The sequence below is a fragment of the Planococcus citri genome, chromosome 2 (assembly GCF_950023065.1).
Source record: "Planococcus citri chromosome 2, ihPlaCitr1.1, whole genome shotgun sequence".
Lineage (NCBI taxonomy): Eukaryota > Metazoa > Arthropoda > Insecta > Hemiptera > Pseudococcidae > Planococcus > Planococcus citri.
In genome coordinates, this window is record NC_088678.1 from 3,980,834 (window position 1) to 4,005,316 (window position 24,483).

Sequence of the window (24,483 nt, forward strand, 5' to 3'; positions counted from 1 at the left end):
TAAACGCCCTTAACGTCAACAACGCTTTCTAGCGTCAGCGAATGCGAATTACTATTTCATTTGTTTCATTGGTGGAAGTATCACATCACTGATTCAAATATCTTTTTTCAGTTTTTGTGGTTTTTTTTTAGGAACATTAAAATTAAAAAACAGGTGTTCGTTGCAGAAAATAATGCTTATCCACTTTTTTTTTTCAGTTAATAATTTTCGATCCTGATTTGTCTTCTGATGAGCAAAGATCAGACATGAGACAGTCGAGAGAAAAAAAGAAAAGAAAAGAATGAATTGGTGAAAAAATTGCTCCACTAATAATTGCAATTCTTCACCAAGCAGAATAAGTGGAATGAGATTGAGAACGTCTTTTTGGAAATTTTGAATATTCGTTTCGTCAACATTTTTAGAAATATGTGTGAAAAAACTGTCACAATGCGGACCCAAATAATTTGGAAAATATATGGAATATTCACGATTGTCAATGATCACAAATACCTAGCTTCTTTTCAAAGTTTTTGCATGAAGCGCGAAAAAACTGTATTATAACCATTTTTCGTCGTCGTCGTCGTCGAGTAAAATTTTAAAATGCTAAGCAATTTGCAAAAATAATTATAGCTAGATACGTTTATTTGTTTCTAAATTCCGATTTCAATTCAAAATTTTATTGTAGTGATAATATTGATATGAAAATGAAGATAAAACGGCGAGGAGTATACGTATAATAAGTATGTAATAAGCCAAAACTGAAATTGTAGATATAACTTTGGCGAGTTACTTTCATTTTTTTTTCCAACAACGAAAAACAAATCGAATCGGTGAACATCGTAATTTTCAAAATAAAATATAACGATAACTTATTTCGAGTATCAAAATTCCAAAGGTTACCTATTTTGGATTTAATTTTATGAAAATCGGGCATCTTTCTAAGTAGGGTAAATGTGCCTAAGTTTGCGCACCTAATTTTCAAACAGTCACTACTTTTTATGAAAAGGAAGCTAGAATATTGAAATTTGTACAGAAGGTTCTTCAAACATTTGGCTATGATTTGCCCCAGAAATAAAATTTTTAATCGATTTAGTTTTTGATATCAAATGCGCAAACTTAGGCATATGCCTTCCTAAGATTGCGCGTTCACCTTACCCAAGATTGTGCACCAGTGAAAAACATAGAAATTCGTCAATATTGTTTAATTAATGATAAAAGCAAACAAATGTCTCACACAAATGTGCATTTGAAACTTCTGAATGAACCACACTAGAAATGTGCTCATATCTGGTATTTCCAGCATTACACCCATTTCTCCCTAGCTTTTGACAATTCAAATTAATAGAATTTTAAATGAAAATTTCGAAAATTATCATTATTAGTCTAGAAAAGTAGCAAAAAATAAAAATCGCAATCTTAGGCACAGGGTTGTTTTTTTTTTTTTAATTGAAAAATTGAAACTTTCTTTAAAGCAGAATTTCATGGAAAAGAAAAGAAAAGAAAAGAAAACCAAATAACTTCAATATCTAACTTTATGTCAGAATTGATTTTTTTCAATTTTTGAATATTATCAACGATTTTAAATTTGACTTTTGAGGAGCTTGGTATCAAAGTTCTACTCTTTTTATCCAATTTTTTGTACCTAATTTGTTTTCCATTAGTTTTTAAGTTTTTCTATTTCAATTGAAAAAGAAATAAGTCACTTAATCTGTAGTACTTATTTGTTTTAATTTAATGAAGAAATAACGCACCAACCATTTCAAAATAGGTATATGTAATTACAAAAACGCCATTACAACTAAAAGGCATCCAGAGGAATAAACTTACAACTACGGCGAATGTACAACATCAGGGATGGCAAAACTTTTTCATTTCTGTTCAAGTTTTTAGTTTTTAGTTTCAGTTTTATTTTTTTCAGTTCAAGTTTTCAGTTTTTAGTTTCAGGTTTAATTTTTTCAGTTCAAGTTTTAGGTATTTAGTTTCAGTTTTCAGTTTTGGTTTTTTCAGTTCAAGTTTTTAGTTTCAGTTTTGCATTTCAGTTTCAGTTTTCATCATTTCTTAAGGTTCAAAACAAAATGGAAAAAACAATATTCGTTTCTTTCATGAATTTTTTCATGCATTAATCCAATTTGCTACTTGGCAACAAAAACTTCAAATTTCAAACTCAAAAATTAAGTATGAATAAATATTGCAGGGCTGTGCAGAGAAAATCGGGGCCTGGGGGGCCAAAGAAAAGACAAGTTATGCTTTATGCTACTTGGGAGGAGGATTGCATCGTCCAAAAAATTGTTATTTTGCCACAATAATCAAAATTTTTTAATTAACATGCTGAGTAGTGAGCAGTGTAGTATCAAAAAACTTTGAAAATCCAGTAGTTCAGTTCTGTTCAGAAAAAGTGAAAAATTTGCATTTTTTGTATAACTTACTTACAAGTAGCATCTTGAATGGTCCCAGCCGCCCTATAATCAAGGGAATGATGTATACACTCTTATGCACTTTTTTTTTTTCAAATGCATGTCGCTCGAAACCTGTACTACCTAGCAAAAAATGTTAAATACGAAAAATAATCTCTGAAGTCTCCTCTTTCGAATGCCGCAAAGCGCAGTTCTCTAGCTTGCTCTGGTTCGACGCTACAACCGTTTGAATGAAGCGTATCCCCGCCCTTCTTTCGAGAAAATGTTAGATTTTTTTCATTATTGAGTGAATTTCAGTAATTTGACAACCTTAAAATGAAATGAAATATCGTTAAAATATCCAAGTTGCGTTATTTTTGCATGAATTTTTCGATATAAGTTGTGAAATGCAACATCAAATTTTTTCACTTTTTTCAAACATCAGTTTTCATTGTGTTTGAGCGGATATTTCTCCGAAACTAAGCAAGATAGAGAACTATACCCTTTGCGGCATTCGAAAGAGGAGACTTCAGAGATTATTTTTTGTACTTAACATTTTTTGCTAGGTAGTACAGGTTTCGAGCGACATGCATTTGAAAAAGAAAGTGCATAAGAGTGTATACATCATTCGAAAACACCCTGCATATAAAATATACCTAAATAAACTTTAAGGAAACCTGAAAAAAAACTAATGGTGGGTACCACAATGATCCCAACACCCCAAAACGCAAAGAAAATTTACTCCGGGCCGAAACTGTCACAATCGAGACAAATACAGTACCTGAAACGCTGGAGGTTTCAAAATTAGGCCTACATGCAAATTGCAAACTTTTGATCGGGAAAAGAGGCTATTCCTCCAACAACTACAATCATGATTTAGAACTTTTCTTCGAGAGAAGGCTTCACTTACACCCATTTTTTTTTTTTTTTTTTTTTGTTTTTAGCCTACCAAATCATTAATTTTTTGAAGTAGGTACGTATACCTATATTTTAAAATTTATTTTATTACAATATGTACATACATACTCTTAATCTTATAAGAAACACTGCATTTGCATGGGAACAAAATACGTTATCAAGTTTTAATACTGATCCTCAAATTTCACATAAACATTCCTCTCCTATGTTATCACGTATCCAACCTATATATCTATCAATTCGAGTGTAGACGCCAGGGTAATATGGACGACCACAGCCATTACTCCAAGAAACAATCCCTGCAACAAATGAAAAAAAGCCAAGTAGAGTTAAAAAATCAGAAACACAATTGTGGTGATAGGTATGTAGTTTACTTTGATGATTTATAATTAAAATTTATAAACTGTTTTGGTATATTAAAGAGGCATACGCATTGGACATCCAATTGAAAGTGTATGAGTTACACAATTTGAAAAAAATCTTGCGCAGCACGCAAGATCAGCCGACTTTTCCCAAACAAACCGATGCGTTTGTTAGACGTCGATGATTTTAATTAATTTTTGGTGTATCATTCGCGAACCAATTGACAAACGAATTGATCAGTGATCACTTGTTAATGAATCATTTCCGAACGAATCGATTCATTTATTTAATTGTTGGTGAATCATTCGCAAACGAATTGACGAACAAATTGGTCAATTGTAGTATGACTCATAAAAATTTTCATTTTCTGTTTTGGATTTTTGGAGTCCAAGTGTGAATTTTTATACTTATTTCAAAGAAAGGAACAAATTAGCCCGAGCGAAGCAAGGATGAAAGTTTTCGAAAAGATTTTGAGACTTTAAATCATCAATCACGATCATTTTCTGAACAATTTATGAATAATTTAATAATACGAGTACATAGGTACCTCCAAATCTCCACTTCTCCCGTCCGAAAAAGGGAAGTTGTTTTTTTTTGGCGCCGCATCACGCGTTTCCCAACGAACCGATTTTGCTGAAAATTGCACAATCGGTTCATTTGTATTTGGACCCGGTTTTAGCGAAGTTTCGAACAAAAAGCTCCCTTACTATGGCTATAATCGAGCTTCAAAGTTGCAAAAATCGCTACATAGGCGTTGCGGTGAGATAATTCGTTTCGCGGAGAGACGAGGAGGTACGATTTCGTTTACATCGTGTTCTTACCATGTTTCGTTCGCAGGGTTACCACCACTTAGTTACTCGAAATTCTGAGTACGGATATAGGTGTTTGAGGTAAGGAAAATAATCTACGTCAAATTCTCTACAAAATGAAGTAGATTTGGAAGTTATCCGCGCGACAGAAAAAAAGTTATAAAAGTTCAAATTTTTAAGTTGTAGAAATCTCACTTCTCAGAAAAAAATGGGTTTTCTTTTGTAGGTACCTACAAAATCGTCGTCGTCGTCGTGGTTCCTTGTCCTTTACAGGACATTGGAAATCGCATTTTTGTGGTACCCTTACAGGGTGAGGCGAATGCCTATTGCCACTGCGATTATTCTGGGGAATCGACGTTGTTTCGAGCTTCCACTAGTAGTTTCCCGTTGCTTTCTAGTGACATCTACACAAGCACCTTGGAGCTAGCCGGGTAGTTTAGAGACCCTGAGCTCCTCAGTGTTGACCTCTATAGACGCTCGAACCAGTTTCAGCTTTTTTGATTCTGCTAACAGATGGCGTGCATTATCTGTTAGCTCGGCTAAACTGGTAGTCCCCCGGTACTTGGCGTGTAATGTTGATAATTGCACGAACGATTTTTTAATTACACGCACAAGCTTGCCTCTGTAGCTGGGTTTGAACCGGGTACCTCTTGAACGGAGGTCCGCGGCTCTACCTACTACGCCACCGAGGGACTACACCTACAAAATATTTGAATATAATTTACTCGAAATTTTGAGAGCGGACATAGGTGTTTGAGGTAACGATAATAACTTTCGTGAAATTCTCTACAAGATGGAGTAGGTTCGAAAGATATCCGCGCAATAGTAGAAAACCAGGTTTGAAAGCTCAAAAACACAAAAAATTATGAAATAACAATTTTTTCCAGAAGTCTTACAACTTTGTGCTTTTATAACTTTTTTTCTTTCAAACAAATACCTTTCAAACCTACGCTATTTTGCAGAGAATTTAACGTATATCACGCCGAATCCACTCGACAGTTGGTATGTAGATGGTTTATAGAGCAAAAAATTTTCAAAAAGTCATTTTTTAAGGGCTCAAATTCAACGTTGATCGTGCCGAAAAATTTACAAATTTGTTTTGTGAAAATTTTTGAAAAGTGAAATGGTTTAAGGGTAAGGGCACCAATTATGGACCAGCGCCCGTTCTCGTTGGTAATCAGCGCAATCTGTCAGGAAAAAATGTATTCTGATGTATTTTTCATCAAAAAAACGAATGAGACAAAAATTACAACTGTAATGTCAAAACTCGCTAAGAAATTTACAAAAAACTGTTTTGAGACACTGAAAAATTTTTTTAGTGTGTTTTTCAACGTTTATTAAAATATATATGTGGTGTAATTTTCTAAATGTCATTGATGTTTATAATATCAAAAAAGGATGTAGTTTCTGCTGGAGTGATCAGTTTTTGCTCAAAATGAGGGTATGTACAGAAATTTTTGGTGCAAAGTTTTTTTTTATGGGGTGCGCTAATATGGACCACCTGTGATATTGAATTTTTTACTCATTTTTTACAGCCGCTGAAAAGGGGAATGCTTGAAATACTTTTTTTTGTTCATTTCTACTAATAAATATGATGTTTTGAAACGTAAAAATATGTTTATTTTGAAATTATTCTTTAGGTGGTCCATATCAGGCGTCCAAAATTTTGAACTGTCATTTTGACACTTGTCATTCAACAATTTGAAAAAAATATTCAAAATTAACCTGAACTGCTTAGAATAAGTTTTTTTGTTCATTTCTACAAATAAATATGACCTTTTGAAAAATGTGAAAGTATGTTTATTTTGAAATTTTATAGGTGGTCCATATTAGGCGTCCAAAATTTTGAACTGTCATTTTGACACTCATCACTCAACAATAAAAAAAACATACTTAAAGTTGACCTTCACCCCTGAAGTTTTGTACAGTGTTAGTGGAAGGATGGAACTTCATTTTAAGCCTTTGTGGAGGTTTCTACCTCCTATAGTTTTCAAGTGGCAATCCTCAAAAAAAAGTGGTCCATATTTGGTGCCTCTACCCTTATAGCGCAAAAAATTTAAGACGTCAATTTTATTTCATATTTTATCATTTCAGTGTTTCCCCTAATATTTTGGCCCCATTTCTAAGAATGAAATTGCATAGGTATAGGTACATAAGAGGTTTTTTTATGGGGAGCGGGAGGGGGTTTGACTAAAAATTTTCCGACTGATATTGGTAGAAAATATCAATTTTGCCTATTTATATTACACTTATTCATTTATGTATGACTTATGAAAGTTTTCATTTTCTGTTCTGGATTTTTTGGGGCCCAAATGTGATTTTGATTTACGAAAAGCGCAAATAGTTAACAGCCGAAAGCAGATACCTTGAGAGGTTCCCTTGTAAGCACAAAGATTGATGTACTTTGATAAATTGGTAAGGTACCCATAAGTAAACGAAATACCATAATTTGTTTCCTTTTTAGCAACTACACAAAACTTCCGTGAACATCTGCCACTTTGTTGGAATTTGCAAATTCCAAATAGAGTGTTACATTTTTTCTTACCAACAACTTCCATAGTTCCAAGTCCATCACGATTGATTTGTAAAGGTCCGCCACTGTCACCCTGTAACGAATTTGAATGGGTTAGGTACGTATTGAGAAATTCCATAACCAAGAGATCACAAGGCATGAATTGCGTTTTTTGAATTACGGTTTTTTAAATTTTTAAACGACGTAAAGTGATTGAATATGTTTGAATATGATTTAATTATGTTACTAGAAGAAGTGAATTAAAACATTGAGCAAATAATATAAATAATAAATGAAAGGTAATGTTTCCGAGTTCTGAATCTTTTTAATGGAGAAATCGAATTGAAAAAAATTCAATTCCAAAGAATTCGGAATCGCTCAGATCTTACATTAATCTGATTATGTGAAAGGTCTTACATGACAGGAATTTCGTCCTCCAGAATAGTAGTATCCAGCGCACATCATGTTATCAGTTACTGAATACGACAAGTAACTATAATTAATCCTGCAATATTTAGTCGGAACGATAGGAACTTTTACTTTCCGCAACATCTTAGATCGCTGCCCCCGTTCTTTAGTGTGACCCCATCCAATAACAGTGCCAATGTAACCGGCGTAATCTTGATTTTCTATACATTGAACACAAATTGTTATTACAAATACACACATTGTGTACAGGTGTCCGGGGAGTGGTGGTACAAACTTCAGTTTGGATACTACCAGGTACCTACCTACCACTAAGAAAAAAGGTTATGTGAAGGTGTCGCCTATCTTCAAAATTGAAGTGACAAAATACATTTACAAAATCTGAGAGTCAAATTCCAATTTTTACCATGGAGGTCGGTAGTACTTCGAAAAATGAACAAAATTGTCTATCATGACTTCTGCCTAACTTTTAGATTAAGAAAAAAAATGATCATAACTAAATAGTTTTTCCATCGCGATTTTTTGAAACCAAAAATCATTCATAGCCCCTTCGACCTTCAATTTGCAAGTTAGGCAAAAAGTCGAGATAGGTAATTTTGTCCATTTTTTGAAGTACTATCTACTATCGACTCCCTGGTTAAAATTGGATTTTGGCTCTCAGATTTTGAAAACATATTTTGCTCCTTCAATTTTCAAAATAGGCAACTTGGTTATCTTAGGTACGGTCTACATTATTGTTTTTACTAGTACCCGGTTATATCCAAATCTGATGTTTGTTCCACCACTCCCCGGGCACCCTGTACATCTACATTGTAAGTAAATAAATACTGCGTAAGTAAGTAAGTAAGTAGGTACCTACATCATGTTTGCTCACCTTTGACTCGCAAACAATTTTTACTAAAAGTCATTGAAATCAATAGGGGTAATGGCTTCGTTTTTTTTTACCCTCTCTAGTTTTTTAATGCCCCCCTCCCCCAAGAATTTTGTCAAAAAAAGACCCCAAAGTCATTAATTGATCTTAAAACCGTATTATATAAATAAATGTTGTGTGCTTTTTTTGGTTTTTTCGAAAAATTTCGCTCCCGCAACGCTTGAACAGTGATTTTACCTTCGTTCTTATAAAATCAATGAGTTTACGAAAGGATTTTAGAAAATTATCCCTAATTTTGATTTTTCATGCCCAAAAATCTGGTTTTGCCTCCTCCTCCTTGAGGAAATTCTCGCTACGCCACTGGGTAAAGTCGATTTCAACTAGTTAATGTGTAAAAGTACCTACTTTTTTTGGGAATTATTTACTTCAACTGATTTCAGTACGTTAAAGTCGACTTTAACTGTGAAATTAACACTAGCTGTAACATGTCTAATTTATTAACAAACTAAAGCATGGTTTCTTACCAGAACTTGGTAGGCATGCTGGTTGAATTTGAGGAGTATTGAATGATATCGTGCGGTCTAATTTCAAAATTGCGATGTCGTTATCTGAATTTGGGTCTTCTCGATCATATCCCGGGTGTAGAATTATCTCTTTGATACGTACTGTTTTGTTGCTTATGCCATATGTTAGTTCTTGAATATTTTCACCCAAAAGCGCTTTAATTCGGCCGAGTTTAATTCCTGTTGCAGTGATCCTATAAACGTTAAGAATTCCATTTTATATCTAATGAAATGGTCGATGTAAAAATACATACAAATTACAAAATATTAACATTAACAATCTTATGATTCGCAGTTGTTGGGTACCTATAGGGTGATTCGGCATCATACTGAGGGATTTCGTCAGTTGGTAGCCCTGACGGAGAGGAACAAAAAAGGTTATGTACACATCATTGACTTTCTACCGAATTTGATTTTTGAATATTTTTTTCGATTTTTTTGAATGGAAACCCAATTCTTTTCACTCTGTAAAGCGTTGTATGGGCTGGATCCGGCTGATTTTTGGCATGCATATTAACAAAGTCCCAACATACTTGCATGCAAAAAGTGAGCCGAATCCGGCCCATACAGGCGGCTCCACCGCTCTACACAGAAAAAAGAGTCGAATTTACCATGGTAAAAATGAAGAAAATCGCTCTGGAACGTGTTCTTTTTAGCCGATTTCGCTGAAATTTTGTGTGTGAATACAGTAGATACCTCCCCCCCCCCCCCCCATAAAACGAATTTATGAGGAAATGAAGAAAGTGGTACACTTCGAACGATCCTAACTCCCTCCCATGAATCTTTCGGTCCTATTCCTATGTGTACATAATAAATGTGACTGAAGTTACCTTGCAAGATAATCTTCGCCTTGGCAAATCGCAAGGCGAATTTACACTGTGCAAGTATAACTCAAAGGTTACTGGATTAAAAACTCCAAAGTATGAGTCTATCAACATTCAACTCACACATACCAAGCAAGTTGTGGAGAACTTTGCATGCATGAGTGGGGAGAGGGGGGCGTTTAAAGTCGAAAAATAGACTTTTTAAGCGAAAAAAATTCTATTCGAGCAATACGAAGAGCTGTACACCCAAGGTGGTGATGCCACGATATAGTACCTACACCACGTGATGGATTTACCATACAATTTTCAAACATTTTCTATGTATTGGAGGGGAGAGGGGATGAGGGGAACGTTTTAAGTTGAAAAATGGCCATTTTAAGCAAAAAAAATTCTATTCCAGCAATACGAAGAGAGGTGCATCCAAGGACTTATTGTACACTCCATGAGGAACTTACCATGACATTTTTTCAAAAATTTTCTATGTAGGTATAGGAGGGGAGGTGGGGCGTGTTTGAGGTCGTAAAATACCCATTTTTAGCGAAAAAATTCTATTTGAGGAATATGGGAAGAGGGATGCGGCCAACGTGGCATCATCACCGTGGGTTTACTGCTCTTTGTATTGCTCGATTTTTTTTTTCGCTAAAAATGGCCATTTTTTGAATAAATACGTCCCCATCCCCCCTATTTATAGAAAATTTTTGAACATTTCACGGCAAGTCCCCCGTGGAGTGTACAATAACATAGCATCACCACCTTGGGTGCACTGCTCTTCGTATTGCTGTATTGCTCGAAAATATTTTTTTTCACTAAAAATGGATATTTTTTGACTTAAAACGTCCCCCTCTCCCCTCCTATACATAGAAAATTTTTGAAAATTTCGTGGTGAGTCCGCCATTGGGTGTACAAGAACGTAACATCTCCACCTTGGGTGCACCTCTCTTCGTATTACTGAAATAGAATTTTTTTCGCTAAAAATGGCTATTTTTTGACTTAAAACGTCCCCCTCTCCCCTCCTATGCATAGAAAAAATTTTAAAATTTCGTGGTAGGTAAGTCCGCCATTGGGTGTACAAGAACGTACCATCACCACCTTGGGTGCACTTGTCTTGGTATTGCTCAAATAGAATTTTTTTCGCTTAAAATGGCTATTTTTCGACTTTAAACGCCCCCTCTCCCCTCCCATTCATCATTCATGCAAAATTCTCCACAACTTGCATGGTATGTGTGTGTTGATAGACTCATACTTTAGAGTTTTTAAAATACCATCCAGCATCGACCTTGTAAATAATCTTGTCGCCTCCTCTAATAGACCAATTGTGTATTTATGGATTCTAACGTAACGAAATGGCACCAACATCTCACCACTACTAACACAACGTTTTACACGAAGTCTAATGTACTGGGTTTGGGAATGGCAATGCGCATGTGTGACTTTAGAAGAAGAGGCAAGAGGAGGCGCATCATCTGGTTTATCGTTGTAGTTGATGTTGTTGTGTTAGTTATCTTCCCCTCTCTCCGAGCGGGTAACCTAGGGTAACTGGCGCATGACCATTTCCATTCCCAAACCCAGTACATTAGACTTCGTGTAAAACGTTGTGTTAGTAGTGGTGAGATGTTGGTGCCATTTCATTACCATTGCACAGTTGGTCTATTAAGAAGTGAACATAAAGCGAACTGAATTAAGCTGCAAGGTCGATGCCATCCAGTAACCTTTGAGTTATACTTGCACAGTGTAAATTCGCCTTGCGATTTGTCAAGGTGAAGATTATCTTGCAAGGTAACTTCAGTCACATTATTTATTCCAACAATCTGAAAGAAATAGCTCTTTCCGAATATGCTTATAAAATTTCATTTCACCTTGTCTTTCATGCATCCAAGACTTCCAAGAGTTCCGAGAGTTCTTGGAATAAAAATAAATGCATCTGAAAAAATACCAAGGGTTTCATTCAAAATGTGAACTGCCCAATGAGTCGGCTGTTAGTTCATTCTTCTATTGTGTGCTGAAGGCAGACTATCGGCACCGCTCACCATGGTGCCAAACAAAGCGCAACATATGCCAACATACTTCTTTTATAGACAAATCTCCTTATTTTTGCTCTTTTACAGCTCGATTTCCACATAGAGACTATTAATGTTGTTCCGTATCCGTTGGAAATTTTAAATAAATTAAATTTGGAACCGGCTCTGTCGGGGCGGTGGGTTAGCATATTCAGTTTCATTCTTAGGAGGTAACACAACTGTCCCCCGGAGATTCAAACGAAATGTTGCCGATCTTGTAGCTCTTGGTGCCAATAGTATACGGTAATAATGCCAGGTGCCCGTTTTGATTACAAGTTCAGGGTTGAATGTTGGAAATTTTACGTGTATGTTAAATGGGAGAAATAATTTTTTAATTGATTTTCAATGCTCCCTAACTTCTTCAAAAATGGAGCTACGCGAAAAGTTTAAATAACGTTTTTTGTTTCTTTCATCGAGTTCCACCCGTGATCATAGCAGTTCACGTTTTCAATTGGGTCATTCCACGTCAATCGGACCAAGAAGTGGTAGGTGGGTTCGCCGATTTTTTTGAAATTTTTCCTGTGGAAAGACCTTCTAAAGGGATGACCAATGGCGCAAATCGCAGCCCTCTAGCCCATTTCTAACGGCAGCCAGGGGGTGTCAAAGTTTTCAGTGATCCTAAAATACCATCCATTTCAGCAGTGGATTACTCGATAACCGCGATACCTATCGAAATGGAACTTTTTCCGATAATTAGTGGATTTGAAAGGCTTTTTGGTGATATCATAAAAATCAGTGTTGCCACTTTTTTCGTACAAAAAATTAGCTCAAAAAGTTTCAAAACGTAGTTTTTAGTTGAAAAAACCCTTTCACTCGATGAAATGAACTCCTCACAAAAAATCAAAATTCAAAAAGATTCAAAAAATGAACGAATTTTCATTTTTTTTGTTGTGAGTGTAATTTTTATCAACTTTTTCATGAAATATGTCAGAAAGAGGTCAAAATAAGGCAACTGAATAACTTAAAACTTTTTTTGATGTTTGAAATTAAAAATTGAATTTTTTCGAATTTTGATTTTCTTGTGAGGAGTTTATTTCATGGAGTGAAAGGGTTTTTTCAACTTTTTCAACTGATACGTAAAAATGGGAGTCAAATGGGTCTACTTTACCTATCAAAACTTGTTTTCATGTTTTAAATAAAAAAATCGAATTTTTTCGCAAACTTTAAATTTTATTAAATCGACTTTGCGCCAAGTTACCATCCCAATTTTTTAATATGTTGTTCGGCATGAAAAGTTGTCCATAATATATTTTTTTCAGAATTGCTCAGAGTCGGAACGATATAAAAACTACGTTTTGAAACTTTTTCAGCTAATTTTTTGTACGAAAAAAGTGGCAACACTGATTTTTATGATGTCACCAAAAAGCCTTTCAAAACCCCTAACTATTGAGAAAAGTTCCATTTCGGTAGGTATCGCGGTTATCGAGCAATCCACTGCTGAAATGGATGGTATTTTAGGATCACTGAAAACTTTGACACCCCCTGGCTGCCGTTAAAAATGGGCTAGAGGGCTGCGATTTGCGCCATTGGTCATCCCTTTAGAAGGTCTTTCCACAGGAAAAATTTCAAAAAAATCGGCGAACCCACCTACCACTTCTTGGTCTGATTGACGTGGAATGACCCAATTAAAAAATTATTTCTCACATTTTAACATACACATAAAATTTCCAACATTCAACTTCATATTCCTGGACTTGTAATCAAAACGGGCACCTGGCATTATTACCGTGTACTATTGGCACCAAGAGCTACAAGATCGGCAACATTTCGTTTGAATCTCCGGGGGACAGTTGTGTTACCTACCTCCCTAGTTAGAACGACTCATCTCCTTCAAGACCTAAAAAATTCATTTTTTATACTTCATATTTTTCATTTTTTGCGTTTTCAAAGTAACAAATTGTCTCAAAAATAGTTACATGAAAAACTGCTTGAAAAGAAATTTTATTGGCATATTCGAATTTGGAAATGAGCTCAAAATTCCCTTTCAAATCGTTGAAAAAATAATTATGACAGTTTTCCAAATCAAATTTTTTTACAGAGCAGTTCAATGAACTCGATGTTGATTTTGGTACAGTTTCTTTCCAGTGACTTGTTCTTGAGAAATTGCAGCGCCTAAATGGAAAAATTGTATTTTTGAGCGAACTGTTGGGTGGTTTGTTATGAGGGCTCAACATTTATTACAGGACAGTACCGTCGAAAATGAAATTTCTCGCAATATTATTCAAAATTACCTCAAAATACTGGTGATTTGACCATTTTTCCACCTTATTAAACTCGTAAAATTGCAATTTTCTCCGTGAAAAATTTTGAGGATTTAAAAAAAAATTATACTGTTGGAAAGGGCATAGAATCCTCTACCAAATGACACCATAGAATTATGGGGGTCCTCGATCTGGTTTAAAAGTTGTAGTGCCTCAACGTTCACAATAGACGATAAATACCTTTTTCAGCTCCTAAAATCGCAATTTTTTTCCGAGAAAAATTCCTAGGATTATAATATATTTTCAATACCTAATTGAAAAGCGCACAAAATTATCTACAAAATGGTACCATAATATAAGGGGGTCCCCGATCTCGTTCAAAAGTTCTGGTCACTCAAAGTAGGTACAAAGGCAACCTCCGGTCCACATCATTGTTGTGATTTTTTGGCATGAAATTAAAGCGCTAGAATGGAAAAATTGCATTTATGAGCGAACTATTGGGTGGATTTTTATGATTTTTGTACCATTGAGTAGGGCTCATAATTTTCTACAAATTAATACCCTCAAAAATGAAATTTATTGCAATTTTATTCATAATACTCGTAATCTGACCAGTTTTCCACCTTATTGAGCTCGTAAAATTGCAATTTTCTCCGTGAAAAATGACGAAGATTTAAAAAAAATTCATACCGTTGCAAAGAGCACAAAATTATCTACAAAATGACACCATAAAGCAATGGGGTCCCCAATCTGGTTTAAAAGTTGTAGCGTCTCAAAGTTCAAAATAGACAATAAACACCTTTTTCATATTGTAAACTTGCAATTTTCTCTGTGGAAAATTTCCAGGATTTAAAAAAAATTTATACCGTTGAAAAGAGCACAAAATTATCTACAATATGGTTTCATAATATAAGGGGGATCCCCGATCTCGTTCAAAAGTTCTGGTCCCTCAAAGTAGGTACAAAGGCAACCTCCGGTCCACATCACCGGTCTTTTATTTCAAGTTGTAATTTTTCAGCTGGAATTTAAAGCGCTCGAAATGCTCGAGTAGAAAAATTGCATTTATGAGCGAACCATTGGGTGGATTTTTATGATTTTGGTATTATTGTGTAGGGCTCATAATTTTCTGAAAAAACAGTACCTACCCTCAAAAATGAAATTTCTCGCAATTTTACTCAAAATAGCGGTAATTTGGCCATTTTTCCGCCTTATTAAATTCGTGATATTGCAATTTTTGCCATGAAAAATTTCGAGGATTTAAAAAAATTTATACTGTTGAAAAGAGCACAAAATTATCTACAGAATGGTACCATAAAATAAGGGGGTCCCCGATCTGGTTCAAAAGTTGAGGCCCCTCATAGTACAAAATAGACAAAAATTACCGTTTTCAGCTCGTAAAATCGCAATTTACCTACTCCGTGAAAATCGTTGAGAATTTCAATAAATTTTATACCGTTGGAAAAAGCACAAAATTATCTACAAAATGGTATCATAAAATAAGGGGGTCCCCGATCTGGTTCAAAAGTTGTAGCTCATCAAAGTTTGAAATATGTGTAATATTGTGGTTCAAATAGACACTCACTCTTCCCTGGCCTGGCGTAATATTCAAATAAATTACCCTTTAAATGTAATGAAAAATAATGTGTAAATAAATATCCGCGCTGAAAAGAGCAGTACAATTTAACCTGCCATGGGTGACATGGCAGATTTATATGGGAGTGGTGCCATCTTGTAGCTCTCATCACGGGGAACAAGGGGCACTACCTACAAGCCCCTCTATCTATTCATGGGAAGAAGCTACGGACGTCTAAAGTCTAGAAAATGAGCAAAACCAAAAAATGAAAATTTGTCCAAATGAAAAATTTGACCTGGGGAACTTGTAGAACATTTTTTTAGATGAAAATTGCAATTTTTGGGATTAACCTACCTTCATTTTTGAAGGATCCATGCAATTTTGAAGTTTTGAAACAGATCAATTTCTGAAAAATTTCAAATTTACTCAAACCGATCTTTCATTTTTTGGTTTTGCTCATTTTCTAGACTTAAGACGCCCATAGTTCCTTCCCATGAATAGATAGAGGGGCTTGTAGGTAGCGCGCTGTGTTCGCCTCGACGAGAGCTACAAAATGGTACTACTCCCATATAAATCCCCCATGTCACCCATGGCAGGATTTGTGATGTAGTCTACGGAGAGAGCTGCTTATAGGGAGTCAAAACGAGTTTTCGAGATAAACGCGTTTGAAGTTTACTAAGCTTTGGGGAATTTTTAAAAAAATTCTATCTTCTCCAAATTATGGTACAAATGACATTTTTGAAGTGTTTTTCATGCATTTTTTCACGTAGAACACGAATTCGTGATGCCCGTTTTTGGTATCGCGAAGAAACGTAATGAAATTTTATTTTTTTGTGCTTAATAATATTTTTTACATTCATCAATCTGGAGGCGAAACGAAGTGTTCTACGTGAAAAATGCATGAAACCAAAGTTGTAGAGAATTAAATTTCCAACAACCTGTAAATGATTTAGGTAGGTATTTCTCTCCAGAGTGCATAGTTTTTCCGTTATTTTCAAAAAAAAATGAAATTTTGCGATATCATCTATTTGTTTTTTGAGAAAAACGGAAAAAACTATGCACTCTGGAGAGAAATATATCGTTTACAGGTTGTTGGAAATTTAATTCTCTACAACTTTGATTCTATGCATTTTTTACGTAGAACACTTCGTTTCGCTTCCAAATTGATTTCAAAATTGAAATAATGAAAAAATTAAAAAAATGTAAGTATAAAATTTTTAGATATATTATTTTTGAGTTTTTGTAATTTTGAAGAAAAAAATGATTATTTCCGCGATTTGTGGCGTTGCTCATTGAAAAGAGCACTAAATTTCATATAAAAATGGCTAATAAAACCGAAATTACAAACCTTACCCTTTCCATACATCAAGGTTTCATTTCGATATGTTGCTTCTGAGCCAAAAAATTAATTTTTCAAAAAACATGAAAAAAATTAAATTTTTTTTTTCAAGTTTTTTTTTTACAAAAATTGTGAATTTTCAAAAACTATTAATGGCGACACTGCCAAAACTTGATAGGATAATAAGTAGGTAGTAAGGAATATTTTTTGATTTTTTTAAATTTTTTCGGTGAATTACCAGCTGCCAGCTGAGATATTAAAGATGCGGCATCTCTCCCTTAACGACCTTACCTATGTATCATGAATCATTCATTGACTCTTAATAATGAGCCGAGTCGAATAACTTTTTTTGAGCAGTGATTTGTGATCCATGATCCTAATCATATTGTTTTTGATTTCACCCAACCCTGTTACTAACACCATGAAAATATTTTCTTACTCATCCACGCAATGTGCAGCAGTTAATAAGTGCTGCTTAGTGATAAGTGTAGCTCCGCAATGTAATCTGAATAGGTCACTCAAGGCTGCCATCCAAGGAAATTCGTTTTGTTCGGCTTCTATTCCTCCAACAATCCTCTTTTTTCGAGTATTTATTCTACAATCTGAAAAATAGCGTGATTAGTTGAAATTTTTTTGTTGCTGCGAGTACGATGACAATGACCTTTTGTATAATAGGTATTAAGAAAATTAAGTAACTTTGAAATCTCACCGCATGTAGGACATTTTGAAACAATCGTTCTTATGCTTCTTTGTGGTGTTTCAAGAATATCAGTCTCAGAAAATTGTCTGTTGATGAATAAGCCTTCTGCTGTTGGCATCTAGAATAATATTTGTACCCAAGTGTGAAAATTTGGTATTGTAAACAGTGTAAACAGTTGCTTGGAATTTGATAATAGGGAGGTAATAGGTACTAAAATTTCATTGATCAGTACATCTCCAGTGAGGTACTTTTTGGAGATCTGTTTTCCATTCTAACTCGGTGGCAGCCTAGATTTTCCCCGGGTGTAGCGAAACTGTGGTTGGTTGGATGAAAAAAGTTTTGATTTTTTCTGGGTGCCAGTTGTAGAGAAAATTTTAGAGGGTCAAACTGACTGCATTTCTAGGAACGAAACTATACATATATATAGATGTTTAAGGGGGGGGGGGTGTTGACTGAAAATTTGCCGACTGATGTACTTACCTAGAGGGAAATATGTACCAGTTTTGCCGATTGATATCATTCATAAGTATGACTTATAAAAATTTTCACTTTCTATTTTGGATTTTTGGGGTCCCAAAAGTGATACAAGGTCTAAAAACGATGTTTTTTTTTAGAAAGTGGACATGAAAAAAAAAGAGGATACGCCCGAGCGAAGCGAGGCCAAAAACTTATGAAAATTTGTATTTTGAGAGAAGTAAAAACGATGTTTTCTTATGCAAGGAGTTTATTTTTTGGCTTATAAAATTTTAGAATTTGGAAGATTCTATTCAGGATGTTAATTTTGAAAATAAAAAAAGTAGAACATGGCCCAAGTGAGGGTGAAAGCTCTTGTAAAAAATTGAAATTTTGAGAGACATTTTGTGGTGTCTGTATAGACGGCAGCACCGAATTCGTAGATCGTTGAATCGTATGTGTATGTGTGCTTGGCACAATTGTAGATATTGGGAGGTATGAGTTTTAGTGTGTGTGATTATTGCTTTGTCATGTTATTATTATTCGTTATGTTTTAAAATAAAATTACGTGTATGAAATATGCAGTTATTAATTCTCCGAACCTATTTAAATGAAAATACACGACAAATGGCGCAGTCGGTCGATATTTAGTACTGTTTTTCGTCTAGTTCGCGAGTTTTGAGTGCCTGTGCGGTGGAAAAAATGGCTAAAGTTGATCCCAATGTGGAAGCTTTATGCGCAGCCATTAATAAACAAAGCAAGGCGATCGAGAAGCAAAGCCAGCTTCTCCAGAGCGTTCTAGACAAACAGAGCAAAACTGCAATTCCAGCTCCTGCTCCGGGTAAAATTGATAAATTTGAAGCTGAGGCCGAATCATTCGACGACTACGTGGATCGTCTTCAAATGCATTTTCGTATGCATAGTATTACTGATTCGACCAAACTGTAACTTTACTTACCAATTTACCACCCAAATTGTTTCAACTTGTTAAATCGTTGTTATCGCCTGTTAAACCGGAAAGTAAATCATTCGACGATCTAGTTAAAACGCTTCATGATCACCTGTGTCCAAAGCCGTTAATAATCGTCAGCCGGAAAACTTTCCTCAGCTATAAGCAGAAAGAAGGCGAATCTATCAGCGATTACATTGCGGAGCTACGTAAACTAGCTGTCAACTGCCAATATCCTGAATCTATGTTAAATACCATGTTACGTGACGTTTTCGTTACTGGTCTTCGTTCGAGATCAATTTTAGATCGGATATTGGAGGAAGATGATATTCCTTTAGAAAAAACGCTCGATATTGCTAGAGCCATGGAGGTGGCAAACGGAGGTACTTCGCAAATTTTACACAACGAAAAAGTTGATAAACTTAACAAGCTGTCATATGCCAATAAGAAGAATCGAAGGGCTAAAGCTAAAGATCAAGGTAACGATCCTCCTAAAAGCAACACCTCTGCTTCTTCAGTCAAACAGCTGGGTAAAACTTTCGAATCTGGCCGAAGGTGTTTTAAATGTGCACGTACTAACCATTTATCTCCTCAGTGCAAAGCTAGAAATTTAAACTGTACGTATTGCAGTAAACAAGGCCATGTTGAGGAAGTGTGCCGTAAAAAAGCATCGGATAAATCACAGAGCTCCGGCATTCACCAGTTTAAAGCTACAGACGAAGATGAAATTTATCCTATCAAAGTTCTCTCGTTTGATAGTGCTGAATGTCCACCAATGATCGTAACAGTTCATCTAAATGGCAAACCAGTGAAGATGGAACTTGATTCAGGTGCTAGAGCTAGTGTTATCAGTAAAAATAATTTCAACCAGATACCTGATAACCCAACTATTCGATCAACAACAGTTCGTTTTCGCGATTACGATGGTAATCTTATCGTTCCGTTGGGTGTTTCCGATGTTCGAGTTAAATTTAATCAAAAGGAGAAAAATTTGCAGCTGTATGTGCTCGAAAACGATCGCGATAGTTTATTTGGCCGTGAGTGGCTACATGCTTTCAATATGGGAATTTCCGAGCTGAATCAGTTATCAATGTCACGTCCCGAAGTTATCAAATTGGATGATATTTTACATGCTCGGCCAGTTTTTCAAAAAGCTCGAACTCCTCCATACTCGCTTAAGGAGGCAATTGAAACCGAAATTCATCGTTTGGTGAAAATTGGAGTGTTGAAAAAAGTTGAGCATTCAGAATGGGCATCGCCGGTTGTTCCTGTTGTCAAATCCGATCAAACAGTGCGTTTATGTGGCGACTACAGTGGTACAGTTAACCCACAGATCCTGGTGCCGCATTATCCATTCAAAGGTTACGATGACGTTTTTTCAAAGCTGAATGGTGGCGAAAAATTTACTACAGCCGATGTTATCACTGCGTTTCTTCAGTTATCAGCAGATGAACAAACTCAAATAATACTTACCTTGAACACTCATCTGGGTTTATTTCAACCTACAAGCATCATGTATGGCGTTGGCTGTGCTCCAGCTTTTTTCCAAGAATTTATGGATAAAAAGTTTGGTCATTTAAAGAATACCTGTGACGTTATCGACGATCTCATCATGACTGGTAAAGACGATGAAGAACATCTACAAACCATCGTGGAGGTTTTAGAAATTTGCCTACAGTGTAATATTCGTTTGAACCTGAAAAAGTGCAAATTTCTTCAAAGCCAAGTCAAATTTCTTGGTTATTTAGTCGATAAAAATGGTGTTCACAAGACTGCAGAGAAAATTTCAGCCATTATGGATGCGCCAAGACCTCAAAACGGCGATGAAATTAAATCGTTTCTTGGTATGGTTGGATTTTATGGGAAATTTTTTCCAAATTTAGCCACTATTGCAGCTCCGTTGAATTATTTAACCGGTAAAAATCGTCATTTCGAATGGACATCCGAGTGTCAAGAAAGTTTTGAGAAAATTAAGCAAGAGATCGCATCGGATCGCGTATTATTCAGATACGATCCCAACTTACCTCTTTTGCTGTCGGTAGATGCGAGTCCAGTTGGGCTAGGTGCCGTTTTAGCGCACGAAGTCACTGGTCAAGAACGTCCGATTATTTTTGCATCTCGTACTCTCAACAGATCCGAACGTAATTACTCACAGATCGATCGAGAGGCATTGGCGATTAAATGGGGAATTGAAAAATTTGCTCATTATTTGTACGGTGCGAAATTTACCCTGATAACTGACAGTGAACCGTTGGTTCATATTTTCGATCGAAAACGAAGTCTACCAAAGCTTACTGTTACTCGTTTGCAACATTACGCATTATATCTCACCATGTTCAACTTTAAGGTGAAATATCGTCGATCCGAAGACAACGGTAATGCTGATTTCTTGTCACGCTGTCCAATTGGTGTCATCGAAGCTAATACAACAGCTGACACTTCGAATCAATCCGATTTAGCTGAAATATTTCAATTGAACCAACTCGATTGTTTCAAACTTACCTCGAAAGAAATTGGTTTGGCAACTCTCAATGATCCGGAGCTGAAAGTAATCTATGAGAAGCTTCGTTATGGCGAATCGTTGGGTGCAAACGATGGAAAATTATCGTTACAAGGTCGCAGTATTTTTCACGGAATTCGAGTTTACATTCCGCAAGTACATCGTAATGCAGTTTTAGACGAATTACATGCCGGTCATTTGGGCATTGTCCGAATGAAAGCTTTAGCGCGTTCGCATGTTTACTGGCCTGGAATTGACCATGATATTGAAGCGTTGGTCAAACGTTGCGCATCGTGTACCGCAGTTTCCAAAGATCCGAAGCAAGTTACGCATTTTTGGGAATATCCATCTCAACCTTGGGCTAGAATTCATATCGATTTTTTGGGTCCTTTTTACGGTCATAATTTTTTTATTCTTGTTGATGCGTATTCGAAGTGGCCGGAAGTATTCAAAGTACCAAATATTACAGCATCAACAACGATTCGAATACTTCGTTCCTTATTTGTTCGATATGGTCTACCTATAACGATTGTATCTGATAACGGACCAACATTTACCAGTATCGAGTTCAAGAAATTTCTACAAGAAAATGGTATTCATCATGTTACAACTACTCCTTATCATGCTAAATCGAATGGCCAGGCGGAGAGGTTCGTATTCACTTTTAAACAGGCATTCCGTGCTCAATGTGATGGAAAATTATCAATCGAGGAAAAGATTGATAATTTCTTGCTGACCTATCGAAGAGCTCCGAACAGCACGACTGGTGAAACTCCGGCAAAGTTGTTTATGGGTCACGAAATACGCACGCGCCTCGATTTCCTCCGACCTACCAAAGGAGAAAAGATCACCGGTACTCAAGTACCTAATTTCAAAGTTGGTGACGAAGTTGCTTTTCGCGAATATCAGAATCGCGAGTCAAAATGGAGTGATGGAGTTATTGTCAAGCAGCAGGGTGCTGTTAATTACGAGATCGCACGTACAGACGCTGATCAAGCTGTTAATCGTGATATTGTACGTAGACACGCAGATCAAATTATTCCTCGAAGTACTCCTGCTGAAAACACTCCTGCTCAAGACGAAAATCCGAGTCAGGTTGCGGCTCCGAAACCTGAAGCTGATTCTGCAGCTGATTCTGAGCTGAGGCGTTCCAGCCGATCGAAGAAACCTGTAAATCGTCTCGATCTATAAAAAACCCAAAGGGGGAAGAGTGTGGTGTCTGTATAGACGGCAGCACCGAATTCGTAGATCGTTGAATCGTATGTGTATGTGTGCTTGGCACAATTGTAGATATTGGGAGGTATGAGTTTTAGTGTGTGTGATTATTGCTTTGTCATGTTATTATTATTCGTTATGTTTTAAAATAAAATTACGTGTATGAAATATGCAGTTATTAATTCTCCGAACCTATTTAAATGAAAATACACGACACATTTATTTTTCACTTTAAAACGTTAAAAGTTAAATGGTATTTTTTTAGAAATTTCAATTTTGAAAAATAAAAAAGTAAGCCCGAGCGAAGCGAGGGCAAGAGCTTTTGAAAATTTGTGCTTCAAGAAGTAAAAAAAAAGACAGGTCCTACTAAATTATTTCATTCATAAGATTAGAAAATCTTTGTTCAAATTTGAAAATATTGCTAAGAACTTAATTTATAACCGTGTAAAATTAGAAGGTGTTTTTTTTGTGGGTATAGCCAATTTTTTTCTGGGTGTAGCGAGCTGCTCCCGCCCGCTATACAAAGGCTGCCACCGCTGAAAATGTGAATTTCCAGACCAAAAAATTCATCATTTGATATTTTTTCATCAGAAACAGATACATTGAGTAGTTTCGAATCAATAATACATATTCACGTTTGCCAAAAGAAAAAAAAAAACAAAAACATTTTTACATTCTTTTTTGTAAACGTGAGTTTCGATTTTGCCATGCCTACTCATTATTGAATTTAGATTCAACATGAAACAAACATTAGGGATGAAAAAAAAAATACCTCTAATTACTCACCTGTAGCGATTGAATCATGATAACATTAACAAATACGATCGCAGATGCAAGAAACATGATGAACAGTAATGTAGATAAACAGGTAATATAACAAAACTACCACTAGGTACTAGAAAAACAAAAGCACAATTAGGTAGGTAAATAAAAAGTATCCGACGACAACCCACACAAGATATACCATACTCGTATTGTAAGGGCAGGTAGCAGAAGTAAGATGTATGTAAGTAATGAACAATCCAAAATTTTTCAGTACCGATAAAATAGATCAAAAAAAAATCACAATGTACGCAAGTGCACCAAAAAAAAATAACGAAGGAGTCCAAACAGGTAAATGAAAACACAGAATTGCAAAATGAAGTGCCATACGATACTCGTAGAACATGACTGCGAAGAGTGAGTTTCTAAATTTCACACTGGCCCCTATTCTAGTATTTTAGGTGTCATTTTGAAAAAAAAAAATGATCTCAATTCTTGAAATAAAAGAAAGGTGTCTGCTTTCCTAGACATAGGTAAAGCACTTCTTTGTTGAACGGTCCATTGTTAACCATCAATCAACCCTTATTAACCAGTCTTTATTGTTATTAAACCTAATAGGTAGGTGGTAGGCGCTCGTGACGCCGTTAATATAGGCATTAATGGTAGGTACTGTTTTCTTTGCAAGTACATATTACAATTAGCTTTTTTATTCTCTTTACTACTCAATGTTCAGGCGCTTTCAGCAATAAATAACGATAATTCTGATTCTCCATTTGTAATATTGTAACAATACTTCACTTCAGTCTAGAACACAAGCAGCAAAAAATTCTTTCGAAGACAGAAAAGTTCAACATTGGTGAAACAGTCGCAAAAATTTCTGTTTGCAATAATTAATAGTCTACGCTTCTGAGAGATGTAAATTTCCTCCATTTTTCATCTAAATGAGGAAATGTTTAAATTTAAAACACAAAATACTTCAATAAAATGGCCAAAAATACAACCAGAATCAGGGTACAAAAATTTCCACCCTCGGTTCAATCGAATCTGCTCACTTTCTTTTTTCAAAACCAATTTCC

General features: G+C 35.6%; 2 protein-coding genes across 2 annotated transcripts; one reads left to right on the plus strand and one right to left on the minus strand.

The window, feature by feature from the left end:
- Nucleotides 1-1,749: 1,749 nt before the first annotated feature.
- Nucleotides 1,750-23,719, minus strand: LOC135834250 (trypsin-1-like). The gene is made up of 7 exons (XM_065348082.1): nucleotides 23,432-23,719; nucleotides 17,538-17,646; nucleotides 17,268-17,430; nucleotides 8,796-9,028; nucleotides 7,392-7,603; nucleotides 7,008-7,068; nucleotides 1,750-3,589 (listed from the first exon to the last, which is right to left on the minus strand). The coding sequence occupies exons 1-7, from the start codon at nucleotides 23,486-23,488 to the stop codon at nucleotides 3,468-3,470; spliced, it is 957 nt and encodes a 318-aa protein (XP_065204154.1). The 5' UTR covers nucleotides 23,489-23,719; the 3' UTR covers nucleotides 1,750-3,467.
- On the plus strand, nucleotides 18,530-22,743 carry LOC135834249 (uncharacterized protein K02A2.6-like). Its single transcript, XM_065348081.1, has one exon. The coding sequence runs from the start codon at nucleotides 19,175-19,177 to the stop codon at nucleotides 22,619-22,621; it is 3,447 nt and encodes a 1,148-aa protein (XP_065204153.1). The 5' UTR covers nucleotides 18,530-19,174; the 3' UTR covers nucleotides 22,622-22,743.
- Nucleotides 23,720-24,483: the final 764 nt, after the last annotated feature.

Coding starts and splice junctions, on each gene's coding strand:
- LOC135834249 (XM_065348081.1), top strand. CDS start 19,175: ATGTTAAATACCATGTTACGTGACGTTTTCGTTACTGGTCTTCGTTCG.
- LOC135834250 (XM_065348082.1), bottom strand. CDS start 23,488: ATGTTTCTTGCATCTGCGATCGTATTTGTTAATGTTATCATGATTCAA. Junction 17,647..23,431: donor TCATGATTCAATCGCTACAG/GTGAGTAATTAG, acceptor ATATTATTCTAG/ATGCCAACAGCAGAAGGCTT. Junction 17,431..17,537: donor TTCAAAATGTCCTACATGCG/GTGAGATTTCAA, acceptor GCTATTTTTCAG/ATTGTAGAATAAATACTCGA.